The sequence below is a fragment of the Gossypium arboreum genome, chromosome 1 (assembly GCF_025698485.1).
Source record: "Gossypium arboreum isolate Shixiya-1 chromosome 1, ASM2569848v2, whole genome shotgun sequence".
Lineage (NCBI taxonomy): Eukaryota > Viridiplantae > Streptophyta > Magnoliopsida > Malvales > Malvaceae > Gossypium > Gossypium arboreum.
This window is the reverse complement of record NC_069070.1, coordinates 108,179,089-108,198,040: the sequence shown is the minus strand read 5'-3', so window position 1 is coordinate 108,198,040 and position 18,952 is coordinate 108,179,089. Positions and strand designations below refer to the sequence as shown.

Sequence of the window (18,952 nt, the reverse complement as noted above, 5' to 3'; positions counted from 1 at the left end):
ATGATAACAAAAATACAATTTCATCAATTTAATAGCTTATATCTTTATAACTTTTAAAGGATTAAAATAATTTTTATTATTTTGGGGTCAAAGTGTAATATTATTAATGCTAATTTTAAAATTTATAAATTATAAAGAGGCATAAATAAAAAAAAATTATTTTAGGGGGATTGGGCTCCTACCAACACCCTGGCTTTGCCACTAATGTGCACATTATGCTAATATAATACCGTATGTCTTATATGTAATGTCAACATTCAAAATTATAAAACAAAATATTTATGTACTTTTATATATTTCTTTAAAGTTTTTAGAATTAGGATTAAATTGAGATCATTTGTAAATTTTGAGCGTTAATTTTTTAAAATTATGACTAAATTAATATAATATAGAAAAGATCAGAGCTAAAATTTTTATTATACTGATTTTTTAACTGTCACATCATCTTGACGTTTTTTATTTTAATGGGAGTGATCAAAATAATTAAACTATACAATGTCGGTGGTTAAATTGCAATATTTTCATTTTAGATTCTTAAAATGATTTTTTTTTGTCTTAGACCACTATGTATGTAGTTTATAATATTATAATATTTTAAAAACAATAGTTTATCATATTAAATAAAGGTAGGAGGTAAAATGATGTTGGGTTGAACACCAAATACCACCATGGCTGCATGGCATGGAATCTCAACAACTTGCAGCTTCATTCCTTCAATCTTCTATAATCCAGACGCTCAATTTACAAAAATCCGTGTTGAATTCAAATAAAAAAGAAAAACGTGTTGAATGTTGACCTATTAATTTTTATTCTCAAATAATGATTGGTCTAATTCTATAAAAGGCTGTTGTACTATCCATTTTTTAAGAATTTAGTCATTCTACTATAATTTGATAATTTGTTAATTCCATCAAATAATTTGATTTGATTTATTTATTAAGTGGCATATAAAATATTACCATAATGTTATTTATTTACAAGTTATTAAGGAAATAAAAACCCACTTTTCTGGTTTTAATTATACTTATCTTGCACAAATTATGCAACTTCCGAAATAAGAAATATGACCATTTTTGTTTTAAAGTTCTTCTAACAAAAGGCCATAAAAAAGGAAAGTAAGACTTAAGTTAGAACTGGACACATGCAAATTTGCAAATACAGGTCATGAAAATGCTATAAAAAATCCTCTGTGAATTGTAGTTGTGGTACATTAAGATGATACATGCAACCCCACAAAGCCCTTTCCCCTGGAAGTCAAGAAGTTACTGACACCATAAAAAGGATGCCACCCAATCTCTCTCTCTCTCATGTCCACTATCTATCTGTTGCTTCTGTGTCAGTTTTTCATTGGCTCTCTCTCTCTCTCTCTATTTATTTTCTCAAAGGAACTTTGTCTCTCTTCTTCTGCAAAGACTTGATCTTTCTGTGTTCGAAAAACTGTCCTGGACATGGAGTTGGTTCCATATTCAAGTGAACCAAAACCCAAACCAAGCTCCTCAACTCTTCCATGGCAAGACATGTTCCGATCTGCATCGGTAAGGAAGCCTTCTCCAGCACCAGGCAACAGCGACGCGCCTCCCAACCAACCTCACGCGCCACCCCAGGTTCCGAACTCAACCGACCCAGATCACAAAAACAGCCTCTCGGGTGATCCCCAGGTACGGTTGGCTCTTTACATAGCCATGGCTCATGCTGGCCTTGCCTTCACCATATTCATTTTATATGCGATTTGCAAGCTTTTGCAAGAGTATTTTAGGCCAATTCAGTGGGCTATCTTGTGTTCGATTCCTTTAAGAGGTATACAAGAAACCCTTGTGGGATTTTGGAGCGAACCTTTGAGACTAGGCCTCACTGAAACTGTTCTTGCTGTTCCTGTTGCTGTCTTCAAGGCTTTTATAGGTACCCTTGTTGATATTAAGGATGTCTGTTTGAGGGTGTTCCTTAAAAGACCAAAATCTAATCTTTCAAGGCGCAAGAGAAGTGGGTTTCCAATGCTAGTTAGGTGGTTAGTAGCTTTCGCTGTGTTTGTGATTGCCTATGAGAGAATTGGTGGTGTTGGGTCATTGGGCATAATTGTGTTGGGGTTTGTGATTAGTACTAAAAACATAGATGATTCATTGTCTGCTGTTTCATCATTTAGGAGTAACAGTTTCAGGAGAAGTAGAATGAGTGCGTATTTCACTACTAGGATACTTAAAAGGTTGGATACTATTGTGGCTATTGGGCTGATAATTGGTATGTTTGTGGGGTTCTTTGCTGGAGCTACATTTTTCTCGTATAAGATCGGTGTTGAGGGAAAAGATGCCGTGGTTTCGGTGAAATCTCATGTGGAAGAGAGTAACTATGCTGAGAGGATGGGTGTTAAAAGATGGATGGAAGAGAATGATGTCCCTGGAATGGTGGATAAGTACACTACTCAGTTCTATGAAACAGTTTCCGAGCAGATTGATAACTTGGCAATGCAGTATAATATGACGGAGTTTGTGACCGGAATTAAGCATTTCGTCATAACTTCAACCACCAGTTCATCAGTGCGATCGACAGCTTTGATGACCCCCTCTCCTTATACGGAAAAGTTTTTGAGTTTGAGGAAGAGGGTTAGCAATCGCGAGTGGGGGCAAATTTACACCGAAGTCGATGCGATTTTCAGAGAGTTGATAATCACTCGGGAGGATTTGGTGCAAAAGGCTAAAGGGTTTGCTGTTAAAGGGGCAGATGTTTCGCAACGGGTGCTAGCAAGCAGTGCTTCTGTTTTAGGTGGAGGCGCGAAGATCATGTTCACCATCGGCAATTCCATCCTCTACGGAGCTGCTGAGGTGTTCAATTTTGTATCTCAGTTGATGGTGTTCTTTTGGGTTCTATATTACCTTATCACATCAGAATCTGGTGGAGTAACAGAACAAGTAATGTCTATGATTCCAATATCAAAACCGGCTAGGATTAGATGCGTGGAAGTTCTTGATGAAGCTATTTCTGGCGTGCTTTTGGCAACAGCTGAGATTGCATTCTTTCAAGGATGTCTTACATGGCTTATGTTTAGACTGTTTGAAATACACTTTGTGTATATGTCAACAGTGCTTGCTTTCATCAGCCCCTTATTGCCCATATTTCCACCTTGGTTTGCGACAATTCCTGCAGCTATAGAACTAGTGCTTGAAAGTAGATACATAGTAGCTGTGGTCTTCTCCATTAGTCACATTGTGCTTATGGATTATGGTGCTGCTGAAATCCAGGAGAGCATACCTGGTTACAGTGCCTACCTTACAGGGCTTAGCATCATTGGTGGAATGACATTGTTCCCTTCTGCAGTTGAGGTAAGTTTTAACAGCTGATTCCTTTAAATCTTTAAAAATCTTCATCAAACAGTACTCAAATGGGTGTCTCCTTCCTTCTTCCACAGGGAGCAATTATGGGACCATTGATTACGACGGTTGTGATCGCTTTGAAAGATCTCTATGTGGAATTCGTTCTGGAAGAACCTAAGAAAAAAGACTAGAAGAACACACCATACCCTTCAACGGGTTTGCTTCCATGGTGGAGAGAGCTCATGTATATTAGTACCACTGGTTTCCAACAACTTCAAACCACAATTCTTTGCTACTTGAACAGTGCTTCAATCTACATGCTATGTTTATTACATTTTTTTATATCCCTTTGAAATCAGTGGCAATGGTTATGTATCCTCGTGTTTGCTTAGAAAGAAAGCAATATCGTATATTCTTTGATTCAGTATTTAAACATGTAATAACTGGTGAAGCCAATGTTTGAGTTCTGTATTTAAACAAGTAAGAACTGGTGAAAGGCAATATTTGAGTTGAGAGAGAATGTGTGAAGTTGGTGGACTTGTTTCTTTATTTTTATCTGTTACAGGCAGCACCAAATAATACATCCCAAGAAGCAAGATTACAAGGGAAAAGTCAATGAAAAAACTCTGCTTGTATTTCATTAAGTCTCAACCAAATCAAGAATGCATACATCATTGCCATTTGAATGACCATTTAGTATATTTACAACAGCAGCCATAGCCGTAGGAGATATATACATCATGTTTTCTAGAAAAAAAATACAGCATCTTCAAATCCACTTCATTCCCTAATTGCTATGGCATTGAAGTGATGAATTACTTAATGTATTTGAGCAGGAATTTCCTGTGAAAGTCATTCCTTATGGTATCTTTAATGAAGCACTTTTGAGGCTTGGTTTCACCACGAACCTGGTTCTTGAAGACGACATCATCATCCCACCTAAACCATGTATAGATATATAACAAAATTAGGAAAGAACTTCTATCTCATTTCGAATACCAGGCTTTACTTGGATGACACTAGCGGGATGTGCTGATTTTTCAAGCCTACAGCGTAATATAGCAACAACACAACATTTATCATTGAGTCATATTTTGTTTAACTGACGGAGTTTCTCCTCTGCTTTCTCTTTCTTTATTCGTTCAAGCTCAGCCAATAGAGCTTCTTCATCATCACTACGACAAATAATTTAAGAAAAATTATGAAATGGTAATACACAATAACAAGTAGAACACAGCAGATTCCTGTAGTTACCAACAATAGCAGGAATTATCCTTTAATAGGTTCCAGAAATTATGCAATCATAACTCATTAAAATTTTGCATTTTAGTCTTCTATTGACTTCACCAAACAATTATATGCCATATTTTAGACTGCGTCATCTAAACCATCCAAAAGCTTAAAAGAATCCAATAATCAAAGTAATCAATTGGGGTAGCAGACAAAACAGATATACTGGAAAGGAGTAGAACCTTGCTTCATCACTGTTGACCTCCACATCAGAATCATCGGCATCAATACTGCGTGGAACAAATCCATCTTCAGTCTCCCTCTTTGCCCCTACGAGTGACTTATCCTGTTAGTAAAATGCTTTTATAGCCCAATAATTTGATAATTGAGTAGGTTGAGAGTTCACCTTCCAAAAGAAGATGGTTTCCTTATGACAATCTCTATTACTTTGAAGAAGTACAACTGGACGATTATAAAAGAAAGAAAGAGTTCTATTTATACTTGAGCTCATCATGATCCAATGGTCTAGTTTAAAATAGATCACCGGTTAAGATTAAAGACAATGCACAACTTGAGATTCTTACGGGATTTATAAGATCCTCTAAATACAAATTACTGGAGTGTTTACATATTTATCAGGCTAAATAGATGGAGCTTTAGTCTCTCTAAATAATGTGTCAGTTCTGTTGGGCCAAATGACCCCAAGTGAACAAGATGAATCATCAAATCATGAGCTCCTTTGCGCAACCCGTAACCTTTGGAAACCATATCAATAGAAAAAAATTCATGCAATATACAAAGAACAGTTAGTAGCATCCTTGGATTTGTCCTTTGATGAGAAATGTCTCCGTTCACGCTCTTCAAGCTCAGCACGGAGGTTTCTCTTCTGCAACTCGTCTTGTGTGTCCTGCCCATCTTTTCTGCATTTTACACATGCAAAAACAAATAGATAAACAATGAACTTGGGTGCAATACAAGTATACCATAGGACCTTAATGCATCTCTAAATGCCAAGAAGCATGGATTTTAAATATGGAAATTCTCCAAAACCAAGGCTTTGTAAACACGTGAGAAGAACACAAGAACAACAATACATATTCACAGCATCATTTTCCGCTTCAATCATTACCTTTCTATCTACAGCAATTAGATACTCTAATTAAACAAAAAACACCAACATGATGTTTGAAGTTAGAACAGCCCATGAAACACGCACATATAGATATGATGAAGTATAAAGAAGTCTTAAAAGAGACTGCCCTATGCTTTAGAGTAGAGTAGTATGAGCAGCAAGGTCCATGGATGAGTACTTCTGAGATGGGCCAAAAATCCGAGTATCACCTTATTCGTTTTCACCTTTGGCAGGCTGCCATGTGGGTCTAGCAGCGGTTGTCATATGTCTTCCTCAGATATATATGAAAGCAAAAACTTAGGGTTTTAAATACAGCAGAGTGACGCATAGATACAGAGCAGATAACTCTTAGTATAAATCTATCATAAACTTAATCTTAGGGTTTCGAAAATTAGCTTAATTGAATTGCTAGTCCGTCCGAAACTTGAAGGAAAAAGAGCTTAGGGTCAGAAGAGAAAGCCGAGGCTCAAAGTTTTTATATATTTTAATTTTAATATGGTTTATATTTTATACGTTATTATTAATTAATTTCGAAATATACATTTCTACTTTTTCAAATATAAATTTATATTTTAAATACTTATGTATACAGATGATATGGGTCAGATTTGGGTTGAGCTTCAATAGAATTTTAGGCTAATTTTTTAGTCTGGGTATGATTCGGTTAGAAAAATAAGCCTAAAATTTTACTCAATTCGCCCGAATAAAATACTAAATTGAGTTTGACTCAGCTCATATGTATTAATTTTTTATGTTATTATTTTTATATAAAATAATTTACCAAAAATAATACATCAAATACACTAAAAACATTAAAATAAATATTTCCTAACAAGTTAAAAATAAATTAATAAATTATTTATACTTAAATAATACTAATATAGGTGCAACTTAACAAACAAATACCTCTAAAATAGTAACAAAATTAATAATAAAATAAGAGTTCTATAATATCTAAATAATAACAACAAAATAGTAGCAATATAATAGTAAAACGACACCAAAACAGTGAAAACGGCAACAAAAAACAATAGGTTTTTTGTTCAAATTGGTCGGGGAAAAAAAAACTTACACAAGGCCTAACTCGTTTAAAAAGCGAGCCTCATTTTTTTGCAAAGTCCATTTTTTGGACTTATATTTTTGCCCAAATCTTTCTACTTTTTGGGTGGGTCTTCGACTCGGCCCATGATGAGGCCTACTTACGCATGTAATATAGCTTATAGTATAAGTTAAATTTGTACAATTTAGATTTAAATTTTTGTTACGGACACACCATAGCTCGAAAGAGCGTCCCGTTGTTAGCTCTCATGAGCATCCCGATATTTGGCTCTCATGAGCTTCCCGTTAAATGGTTCTTACGAGCCTACCATTAATAGCTCTTCGGAGATCCCGATTGGATGTGATCCTGCATGTGTTGTGGACACACCACCGCTCTTATGAGCGTCTAGATATATGGCTCTTCGGGGCTTCCCGATTAAAGGCTCTTTCATGAGCTTCCTGATTAATTGGCTCTCTGGAGCTTCCAGATATTGGCTTGCTTGAACTTCTCGATTAAGGCTCACACAAGTTTCCTGTTATATGGCTCAAAAGAGCTTCTCGTTTATATGGTATGAGTATTCCTGAATATAAATTGATGAATTATATATTTGTACACTTTGTGTGTACTACCCATATATCCATCAATATTCTAAATGATTCAACAGGTAAAGTTCTGACATGAGATAACATGAAATTGAAATGAACTATACCAGTATATACCCAAAATATATGGAATTAATATATGAACACAAGATGTGGAAAGTTTATGAATATGGAAATTTGATATTTGATGAGCTCATACATGTTTCTTGATATTCATATGAAATACATGACTGACATGTTTGATTAGGATATGTGTATAGGCTATCGACCAAATTTTTTTGGATGAATTTTGTATGCTTACCTTACATGTGAATTAAATGGTAAGTTAATTTCCCGTTATACGAACTTACTAAGCATTAAATGCTTACTCTGTTTTATTTTCTTTGTTTTATAGTAATTCAGAAGCTTGTTGGGTTGGAAGCTTGGCGGAGATACCTCACACTATTCATCAGCTCGTTTCGGTATATATAGTAAACTAAATTTTGGTTATAATGGCATGTATAGACTAAAGCTAAATTCGACCAATGATGGCATGAAAATGGTTAGTTGAAAATAGCCATTGGTATGGCTTGTGATTGGTATATTTTGATATGTATAAGTATGGCCTTAATATGTTTAATGTATGATTTGTTAGTTGAATGATGAATACTAATAGGCATATTGATGCATTGTTTGATTTGGCAGATTTAGTACAAATAAGCCTATATGTGTGATTGGGCAAATAGGTAAGTATAATTACTTGATTATATGTAGAATTACGAACCAAATTTTGGTCTGATTTGAATGCTTTGGTATGGCTTGATGATATGTTAAAGTGATAATATAGGTTGAAGACAAATAAAGTGAGAAATGTGGCCTTGGGAATGGCTTATTTTCGTCCACATGGGCAGGAGACACTGGTGTGTGTCTCAGCCTTGTGTGACACATGGCCTAGCACATGGGGGTGTGATTTGGCCATGTGTCCCCTGCATCTTATGAGTTGCGAAACAAAATACCCAAACTTTTTCACAGGGCCTAGCACACAAGCGTGTGGCTTGGCTGTGTGACCCCTACACCCAAATAATGCAAGTCAGTATGCTCACACGGCCTACCACACAGGCGTGTGGCTTGACTGTATGATCCAAGTCAGAGAGCACCCTAATTTGGTCACGGGCTAGGACACGGCTCTGTGCCCCAATTTTTAATGTCCATACAAGCGCGTGTCCCCTGCACTTTGGAAAAATTTTGATGTTTTGTGAAAAATTCTCTAAGTACCCGGTTTAGTCCTGATTCTGTTTCTAATGCATATTTTGGGCCTCGAGGGCTCATATAAAAGACATTATGATTGTATATGATTAATTTTTTATATGAATGTGAAATAGTATGAAATGTCTGTATTTGATCTATAAACTTTCGGTAATGCTCCATGATCTTATTCCGGCGACGGATATGGGTTAGGGGTGTTACATCTCTCCCTTAAAAATTTCTCTACACCATTGTTTATGTTTGACTTTCAAGTGTTTAACTTCTTCGGCAGAGAGATTTATTTCTGTTTGAGGGAGACAATGTGCTAGTTTTAAGGTACGCTTAAGTTCATGATGATGTGGTGGCACTTCGAAACCTATATATTTCATCTGTAGTGTCAGGACGAAACCTTTTGCATTAGAAGTCCATCGCGTCACAACTCAGCCTTCGAGTTCATGGTGCTTAAATGATCACGGGTTGTAGTCTAATGATAGGTCCTAGTTGATGGATGTTAATGTGCGGTCAAGATTTGGAGTATGAGTCGGGAGCCCACTTGATGGTGGTTATGCGATTATGGGTTCAAGTTCCACCTTACCAAAAGTGGATGCTTTGTAGAACCGAGACATAAGATTGAGATAATAATTGTAGGGATAAACTCATGGGCTTTCCAATATAATCCACTTATTCTTTTTCTCCATCACCATCAAAGGTAGTATTACCAACCTCCCTCTTGTCTGAAACCGGTGACGAAGTTAGGGGCAAGTACACTGTGAGAGGGTGAGCGATTGTACCTTTGGAAAAAAAGCTAGAGGTCGTTTTGAGTCGACAACAGTTGTTGTGATTAAATCACTCATAAATAACTACAACCGCTGTCGCCCTGGCTCGACTTCCACTATTGTTACCCCCCCGACGACTCGACCTCTAACTTCTCTCCACAGCCACCATCGCGCCCCTCTGATAATGCTCTTGTATCCAACTTTGTTACTATTTCGGACAATAGGGAGATTATGGATCTTGTTTTTGGTAGAGATGGAGAAAAAAAATAAGTTGGTTATACTAGAAAGCCTTTGAGTTTTTCCCTTTGATTATCATCTCAAACTTTTGTATTAGGTTCACAAACCATCCTCTTCCGGAGAGGTGGAACTTGAACTCGTGATTGCATAATCACTGTTAGGTGGGCTCCCAAGTTATATTTTAAACCATGACCCTACATTATTTTTTTGATAAAAAGACCCGAGGGTCATCCTCAATTAATAACATCATTTAAAACAAATTTATGGACTTCAGAAGGATAGTCCATATTAAAATCCTTATTACAATAATTTGTTTTGGTCTACCTACAAAGATAATCAACCACTTTATTACAACAGCGGGGGCCCTATTTAAAATTGAAAAAAACTAAAACAATGAATTTGCCTTTAGATCTTCCGCATACGATGGCCCAGCATAGTCAAATCATAGCTTCTATTTTTGAAGCGGTTCACAAGACTGGCACAGTCAGACTCCAACTCCAAAGTATTCTAATTATTTGATCGGAAAACCTTTAAGCTTTCTTCTATGGCCAGCAATTCAGCCCACTCAATTTGCATCTCTTTATCCATAACCCCCATCCGCCCCCTATGAACAAAGCCCTCAGAATCTCTAGTGACCAGCCAGTAGTATACCTTCTTCCCATGAACAAAGGCGTCAAAGTTAATCTTAATCACCCCTTGAGGCGGTTTCTTCCAGACTGTATCCTTCGCTTTCCTAGGTAACATCGGCTCCTATAGCAGGTTAAAAATTCGAAAGTCCTTACTCAAAGCCGCTGCTCTCTCCTAGATCACTTTGGCCCCTTCTTCCGCTTCCCTAAAGATTTGGTTATTTCTACAGTTTCAAACGTTCTAGAGGACGGTGAAGAGGTCAGAGACCATCTTATAATCCAATTCTCTCACCATATCTTCGATCTAGTTAATGCACCTGGAATAATTCCCGACCAGGAACTTATTATGAAGCCCACCATGCTCAAGCACATCACGGGCCAGCGGGCAGTCCTTCATCACATGAATAAGGGTCTCATTCTCTTTACCGCATCTGGACAAGTATCATCAAAGCTATTACGAAAACTGGAAATTTTTTCGTACGTAGGCAAGATGTTATGGCCAAGTCTTCAGCAAAAAACCTGAATTTTCGGAAGGGTTTTTAATTTTCACGTGATTTTTCAAAAGATCCTATGAAGGCCAAATCCTACCTGTTTAAGCATCAACCACGAATAGGCAGACTTTGAAGAATAAATACCATGAGGGTTATGAAACCAAGTACGTCGATCTTCAAGACCATTATGAATAATGGGGATATTACATATTTGGTCCCCATATTTTCACCATAGATATCCCGAACCCTTTCCTTGTTCCAATCATCTTTGCTATCGTTGAACAAATTACAAACCTTCTCCTCTTTGACTAGTCTTTTTTCAAGAAAAATGGACTTACCCGAAAAACCTTCAAAACCCCAGTTATCGTGCCACACTCTAATACTTTTGTCGTTACCAACAATCTAACGAAAACCCTCGTGAAAAGCCATAGCTGCCTTAGCAATACTCTACCACATATAAGAGGGCTTGTCCATACTTTTAGGGTGAAAAACATCTCTATCAGGAAAGTACTTAGCACTTAAAACTTTATAGCACAGTGTATCCTTACAGTTGATGAGGCGCCACACCTGTCTGCTCAATAGAGCAATGTTGAACAGCCGAAGATCCCTAAAACCAAGGCTGCCCATACCTTTCGGGTGACACAGCCAATTCCAAAGTAGCATGTTCCAGCCTTTTTTCTTCTCCCCACCACATACGGCTCGTCATGGATTAAATATCCTCTAAAACCCACTTAGGAGCCATGAACACCGAGAAGGCGTAAGTAGGGATCGCTTAGATAACAGACTTGATAAAAATCTCCTTGCCTCCATTTGACAAAATGTGTTTTGACTAGCTGTTAATTCTGTTGACTAGCTGTTGATTCTGCTCGCAAGACGATCCAAAGTGTTCTAAAAATGCTCGATCTTTTTTTAGTAGCAGGGATGGGGAGGCCAAGATATCTATCGAGATTATCCACCACTTTCATATAGAGTAAACCCCCTAAAGTAACACGTTGAGCCACAGGGGTGTTGGGGCTAAAGTTCACCATAGACTTTTCCAGATTAATGCACTATCCTGACATCCTTGTAAAGTTGTCCAAGATTCTCATAAAAGTTTCTACTTCACTATGTTGATTCCTGACAAACAAAAGAGCATCGTCAGCAAAGAATAGATGATTAATTCTAGGACCATCCTTACTCGCACGGATGCCTTTAATATTATTATTCTCTTAGGTTTTGAGCAACATGTGAAAGAAAACGTCCATGCAGAAAAGAAATAAGGGGAAAGGGGGTCCCCTTGGTGAAGAGCCCTCTCCAGGATAATGATATCCGTAAGGTTCATATTGCATTTAACTCTATACCGAACCGTACAAGCATAATTCATGATTTTTTAACCCAGACTCTAGAAAAACCCATTCTTATCATCACTTTCTTGAGAAAACTCCATTCCACTCGATCATATACTTTGCTCATATCGAGCTTGATCACACAACCCTTGTTAGGGCCATTTTTGGAGCTCCGAAGGTAGTGCATAAGTTCATGAGCAATAAGGACGTTGTCGTGGATCATCCGGTCAGGGACGAAAACGCTTTGATTTTGGCTTATACACTGGGGAAACACAACTTTGAGCCGATTAGCTAATGATCTTATAGATGACCCTACACAAGTTTATCGGGCAGAAATTTGTCATCTCACACGGATTCTTGACCTTAGGAATCATGACCAGTAAAGTATCATTAATGCAATCTACCTTTTTATTGCCTTGTAATACATCTCGGCACATCCTTAAGACATCACTTTCCACCGTCGACCAATGCTCTTTGAAAAACTCATTGGTAGTCAATCAATCCCCTGGGCTTTTCGGGGATCCATTTGCTTAAAGGCCATCATAATCTCATCATCAGCAAACTCACTATTTAAGAAACTATTCATGTCATCAGCAATGCATATCGGAACAAAACTCAGATCAATATCCTCATCTGGCTCGATAGAGGTCTTGAAAAGATCATGGAAATAGCTCCAAATAATGTGACAGATCTCATTTTTGTCTTCATGCCACGTACCTTGCATGTCCTTAAGCTTATAGATGCTATTTTTCTCCTTTCGGCCCGTAGCTCACACATGAAAATACCTGGTGTTACGGTCGCCTTCTCTGAGCTATTGATTGCGAGCCCTTTGTGCCCAGTACCTCTCTTTCGTATCGTATAAATGACGCAGTTGATCACGAGCAGCCTTCAAAAAGTTCGACGACCTCTTATTATTTGGCTCATCTATGATCTTACCAATCTTCATTTCCAGCTCATTAATCTTATACTTCATTATCTTATACCGTTGATACTGCCACGGGTCCAGCTCCTCCTGAATGTTATTCTCTTATCTAAAATATTATTATCCTTATCAGCCCAAATGCGGTTAATAATATCCTTAGTTTCCTGCTCCTTAGCCCAACAAACATCATACCTGAAGCAAGATCTATAGTCTCTCCCTGTCTCCCTCGGCTAACAACCTAGTGTGTTCAACAATATAGCCTCATAGTCAGACTTCAACTGACGCACCACTTTAGTAGTAATAAAAGGCAATTTTTCAATCAAATCCTCCAAAACCAAAAACCTATCCAGTCTTTCCTTGACGAGGTTGGCTCTCTCTCTGTTATTAGACCACGTAAACCAACAATTGCTAGTTTTAACATCAACCAAAGCCAACTCGTCTAGGATATCTCTGAACTCGTTTATAGGTTTTCTCGACTTTCTACGCCCCCTTCCTTTTCAGCATTGTTAATGATAGTATTAAAATCGCCTCCAACAATCCAACCTTCCTTGATCGTTCTTTTAACCCTTCTTAACATATCCCGCGATTGATTCCTTAAGTTTGGGTCGGCTTGACCATAGAAACCAGTAAACCAAATCGCATCATTCTCATCAAAAGTAACTAGAAAATCAATATGGTGATTAGAAAAATTCTGCACATCCACCTTCACACCCTCCTTCCACATTAAAGCAATACCCCCATTCTTACCCTCCGAGTTAATAGCCATGCATCCTTCCATCCTACAAATTGATCGAATACGAGAGAAACTATTAGAGTGAATTTTGGTTTCACACAAAAAGAGAACATCAGGAACATTTGCAACAAGGAGTTGCTTCAACTCACGAACTGTCGCAGGGTTTCCAACCCCACGACAGTTCCAGCAAAAGATCTTCATGGTTCCTGGCGAGGCTGATCTCCAGCCACCGCCTTTAAAGGTGAAACATTCTCCATCAATCTTCTTCTAGCAATTTTGGAAGGGCTTTCATCAGGGTGTTCTCCATTCCACCCCCTCATTCTCTTTCTCTTATGCTTGAATCGTCTCATGCTATCCCTAGCCAACTTGTGATTCCTTTTCTTCGTGGGCCAGGTTGATATCGGGTCTTCTTTAACACCCTTCTCTTTATACTTCTAATTAGGTTAGCCACTATCGTCCTTTGTATTTGTATGGCTTTCTTCTCTATCTATGAAAATTAATACATTAACATTTGTCAATTAGGAGCCCTTGTTATACTATAACCTGTGACGTTATAAGCGTCATGAACTTCGAGTCTGAGTTGCAATATGATGGGTTTGTAAGGCAATGGTTCCATCTTGACATGATAGTAGAAATGTATAGGTCTCCCAATACTATTGCATCACCATCAACTGAAATTATACCTTTGAGTTTTCACAATGTCTACCTCAAACATAAACACAAATAAACCGACCTCCCATTATTTCAAACCTTAAAACCTACAGCCCAAAAATAAACCCTAAACCTTTAAACCCCCCTAAAATCTATTTAGCACACTAAAAAAACCCTAAAACCCTTAAAAAAACTCTAAATCCAATTAAAAAGTTTTCACCCTATCTCCAAAATCGACCTATTCCGATAAAGATTTTAGAAATTGACCTATTCAGTTAAATTTTTTTTAAAGCCACTTTTTTTGTTGTTGTTAATTTAGCCTAAATAAACAGGCATCCCATTTTCTTTATTTTCTATTTATTTATTTTTTATAAATAAAAAAAAATGTGGGAAGATGAATGACCGTCCACTCCACCTCTCAAAAAGGATAGAGACTATGAAGTTGTTAATTCTTGTAAATGAATTAGAGTATGAGCTACGGGTTTGCTTTTTCTTATAATACATTCAAGAATAAGAAAGTGAAAACCAAGATAATAAGGTGTTGCTCCAAAAACATGCCAATAAATGTGAGAATTTCATTCATATTTCGTTGTGGAATGGAACACGTATTAATTTTCATTATATAATAATATTAATGATAAAATAAAATAAAATAAAACCTCCCATCACCCATATCAACGAAACATACCTGCCCATATTTGGAAGATGAAACAAGGTGGTCAAAGTCAAAGCTGATTACTTAGTCATTAGTCTCTTTCGGGGTGGCCTCACCAGTGTTAGTATTATCAATTAACAATTAATTAATTAATATCATGTGTACGATATGATGAAATGAGTTGGAAGATGAAACAAGGCACCTTTCCATATGTTTCCAGTTTAACATTTCATCCTATCTTATATCTTAAAACGTCAGGTTTTAAACAATTTTGACGATAAATAAATAAACAAATACATCCATTTGACGTGAATGGATGCTTCTAAATTATCTAGATAAGTTTGACGGAAACACACAATTGTGATGACCATCCAATCCATACAGAATTTTCATTCGGGTCAAATTCTGGCATTTACTCTTTCTTATTATCTCAATCTACTATTTTTATTTTCCTAATATTATTATTTAGGTCAAATAAATAAAATGTTAACAAATATTTTCAAAACAGAAAAATAATAGAACTAAACTTTAAATTTAGTTAAAACTTTTCTTTCTATGGAATTATAAATATCAATTACAAAAATAAACCAGATCTATTACAAACAAGTTGTTCATCTATCTGAAATTGTTCAATGATTTCTGTCAGAACTTTCTTGAACATTTTAGTACCATACAAAAAATTTCACATTACACCAGCTAAAGTATGAGTTGTAACATTGGATTCTCTTGAAACTTTTTGTATGATCACTCACCGATCTCTTCTATAAAGCTCCTGAATTTTTTATAACCAAGTCCCTATTAGATTTTCCATGAGTCTTGTCCGAAATTGCTGTAAGAGCTTAAGTTCAATCCGTTTCAACAATAATATCATCCCATTTCGCATCCCAAACTAGAGTAAGACGATCATAAATTGTCTAAATTTTAGCCTGCTCGACACTGCACTTGCCAATGTTCCTCCAAGCCATCTACTCACATCATCTCTTGAAGCAAATCTCAAATTTGAGGATCACGCTCCATCCGTGTTTAGTTTTATGTATCCAATAATAAAGGTTTTCATTCTCAACATTGTCTCTGTCTCATGATAATTAAAAGATCTAAAAAAGATTTAATTAAAACTTAATATAATATTAAATACAAAAGCATTAAAAAATATATAAGAATTAAATTTTAAATTTTTTAAACTTCAATGTTGGATCCACAACTAAGGGTGTTGATCCATAGTCAGTCCTCCAATTTGAATTTCATGTCTCATACCAAATTAAGGGAAGTATAGTAGTGGAGTTCTAACTTCTAATGCTAAACAATTAGCATAAAACTAAAAATAGATTAAAGATTGATGAAGTCATGTTGGTCTTTTAACATAATAATACTGTAATGTAATGGAAATGGAACTAGGTTGGATTTGGTGGCCAACTGCCCACCACCACCACCACTGTACCCGCCACAATTCAAAACATTTTACATCAATATATTAATCAATTAATTATGAAACAAAATCTCTTTTTGCCACTTTCATAATTAAAACCATTGTGATTTTAATTCATATTTATATGACATGGAGAGAATTTGATTGTTTTTATTCTAATTCTTCGCAAGGGAAAAAAAAAAGATAAAAAGGAAAAATAATAGCAGTTGAAGAGGCAGCAGTTGTTGTCTCAGCTTTGCTTACTAGAGACACAAAAACCTGAGGGAAGTTAGGCCAACGGTTAGCTTCTCTCAAAGTTTCCCTCTTTCCATTCACTTGGAATCAAAGCAAAGGTTTTTTTCAGTTGATTCTTGGTCACCATCTCAAACCCAACTTCACCTTCCCCTCTCTTTCTCAATCCTTCTCCATATTTCATTCAAATCCCTATATACTTAAATACCCACCTCGGTTTCCCTGCTTTTTCAGGCTTGTTTCCTTTTTGGGGGTTAATAATTCCTGGTGAACGCGTGGTTCTTTATTGGTTTCTGAGGTATTATATTTAGTTGGTGTCCCCCCCTATATTTGTGCTTTGTTTGAAGTACATGTTTTGACAGTATTTAGAAGTTGGTGAGCTGTGACTAGCAAGTTGGGTATGGCTGCCTCCAGAGCTATTCCTGCAGATATATAAGCTTATGGTATTTGTTTCTCAACTACCTCATGTTTGTTAATTTGCTCATGGAAGTCTTGCTGATATAATCCCCAGCGATATATTTGTGATTCATCAGTTTCATGAGATTTGTGTTGAACAACAAAGTTTTTCGTTTTTTTTTTTTTTGCAATTGTTATTTGGGGCTGAAGTAGGAACTTGTTCATTAGTTTTGGAGTAGTTGTAATCATGAATACTCGTCATTCGTTTCAACCGGATTCATTGTGTAATTCGAGCACTGCGGCTCCGTTTTCGTCGAATCCTACTGGAGAAGAAGATGGAGTGGCTGCAGGTTCCCGGAGCAGGTCTCCTCGTGCCGCGTCTTCTTCGATTTTGATAAGGATGGTGATGAGGATGTCTAGAGCAAGGTGGTTTACCTTCTTGAGGAGAGTTTTTCACTACCAGAATGGATCGAGGTCCGACCTCGGGTCCAATCCTTTCAATTCCAGCACTTGGATGATGCTGGAGTTCTTGGCTTTAGTAATTCAGATTAGCGTCATCACATTCACTTTGGCCATTGCAAAGAAGGAGAAGCCTGTTTGGCCTATGAGGATATGGATTGTTGGCTATGATATTGGTTGTGCCCTTAGTTTGTTACTTCTTTACGGGCGCTACCATCATCTTCACATCACTCAAGGAGACGGTTTTGGCCTTGCCGACGTAGAACAACAGAGGACAAATGAAGAATCGAGGTAAGCTTCTTGACACTCGATTCAACCTCTGGTGTCATGCATGGCATCATTCATAACAGAATTTTCATGTTCTCATCATGCCATATCATGTTAGTGTCAGAACTTGGAAGATATATGCTGAAACCCCATAATTATGTAAGGAAACATAATGACTAGGAACTTGCTTGTATGTTCAGGAGCACACATTTGATGAACAAGTGCCGGACATCACTAGAACTGTTCTTTGCAATATGGTTTGTGATGGGGAATGTATGGGTGTTCGATTCTCGATTCGGATCCTTCCAACGAGCTCCAAATCTTCACGTGCTTTGCATCTCTTTGCTAGCTTGGAATGCTCTGTGCTACTCTTTCCCATTTCTGTTGTTCCTACTTCTGTGTTGTTGTGTGCCACTTATTAGCAGCCTCTTAGGTTACAACATGAACATGGGTTCCACTGATAGAGGAGCATCTGATGATCAGATCTCCGGGCTACCTAGTTGGAGATACAAAGAAATCAGCACCAACTCGGAGCTAGATCACAATTCGGACCACACAAACGAAGATCCAGTAAGTCACATATAGTTGAACAAACATTTGCACATATACCATACTTAGTGTAGGAGACTAATGATGTTCATCTTGTGTTGTGTGACAGGAGTGCTGTATTTGCCTAGCCAAGTACAAAGACAAAGAAGAGGTGAGGCAGTTGCCATGTTCCCACATGTTTCACCTCAAGTGTGTGGATCAATGGCTCAGGATTATATCTTGCTGTCCACTTTGCAAACAAGAACTGGAGAGATAGAAACAAAGAGAGCAAATACCAGAGCTGAAAAAGCTCTTCTCTTCTTCATTATATTTTTCCCTTCCGTTCACTATGGTGTGATTTATTTTATTTGTATACGGTACATTCGCAAAGGTTACTTAGAGTGAGTTTATTGTTTTGTACAGTGGATGCTCACCAGTAACCAACTTTTTTTCCTTTTTGGCTGAAATTTTTATACTGTTTCTGGGAATATGTATAGCAGAAAGAATCAAGAATGAAGATTTTAATTTTGGTTAATACCCCAAACTTTCTACATAACTTTATCAATTCATGCTGTAAAATAATGAGTATAATAAATTGCTAATCAATCTGCTTCCCAATTCTCATTATTTCAGTCTCAAGTGAAAACTACCAGCACCAGTTGGCAACTAATGATTAGGCAAAGTGCCAAGAACAAAA

The 18,952-nt window shown here is 37.0% G+C and overlaps 2 protein-coding genes and 1 long non-coding RNA gene across 5 annotated transcripts; 2 read left to right on the top strand and 1 right to left on the bottom strand.

Moving 5' to 3' along the window:
* Positions 1–1,130: 1,130 nt before the first annotated feature.
* Positions 1,131–3,825, top strand: LOC108483328 (uncharacterized). The gene is made up of 2 exons (XM_017786665.2): positions 1,131–3,314; positions 3,401–3,825. The coding sequence occupies exons 1-2, from the start codon at positions 1,449–1,451 to the stop codon at positions 3,494–3,496; spliced, it is 1,962 nt and encodes a 653-aa protein (XP_017642154.1). The 5' UTR covers positions 1,131–1,448; the 3' UTR covers positions 3,497–3,825.
* Positions 3,826–3,917: 92 nt separating this feature from the next.
* Positions 3,918–6,140, bottom strand: LOC108483329 (uncharacterized). 2 transcript variants are annotated; one of them, XR_008284362.1, is made up of 4 exons: positions 4,942–6,140; positions 4,778–4,865; positions 4,413–4,480; positions 3,918–4,244 (listed from the first exon to the last, which is right to left on the bottom strand). It is a non-coding gene; the product is annotated as an uncharacterized LOC108483329 (long non-coding RNA). The 2 variants fall into 2 exon arrangements; XR_008284363.1 differs by lacking the exon at positions 4,413–4,480.
* A 10,424-nt stretch (positions 6,141–16,564) lies between these two features.
* LOC108483195 (E3 ubiquitin-protein ligase At4g11680) lies at positions 16,565–18,861 on the top strand. Of its 2 annotated transcripts, none has more exons than XM_017786463.2 (4): positions 16,565–17,048; positions 17,230–17,751; positions 17,928–18,297; positions 18,386–18,861. In XM_017786463.2, exons 2-4 carry the CDS (start codon positions 17,249–17,251, stop codon positions 18,530–18,532), a joined length of 1,020 nt encoding a protein of 339 aa, XP_017641952.1. In that variant the 5' UTR covers positions 16,565–17,048; positions 17,230–17,248; the 3' UTR covers positions 18,533–18,861. The 2 variants fall into 2 exon arrangements, with proteins under 2 accessions (XP_017641952.1, XP_052885982.1); XM_053030022.1 differs by having other exon boundaries at positions 17,215–17,751.
* Positions 18,862–18,952: the final 91 nt, after the last annotated feature.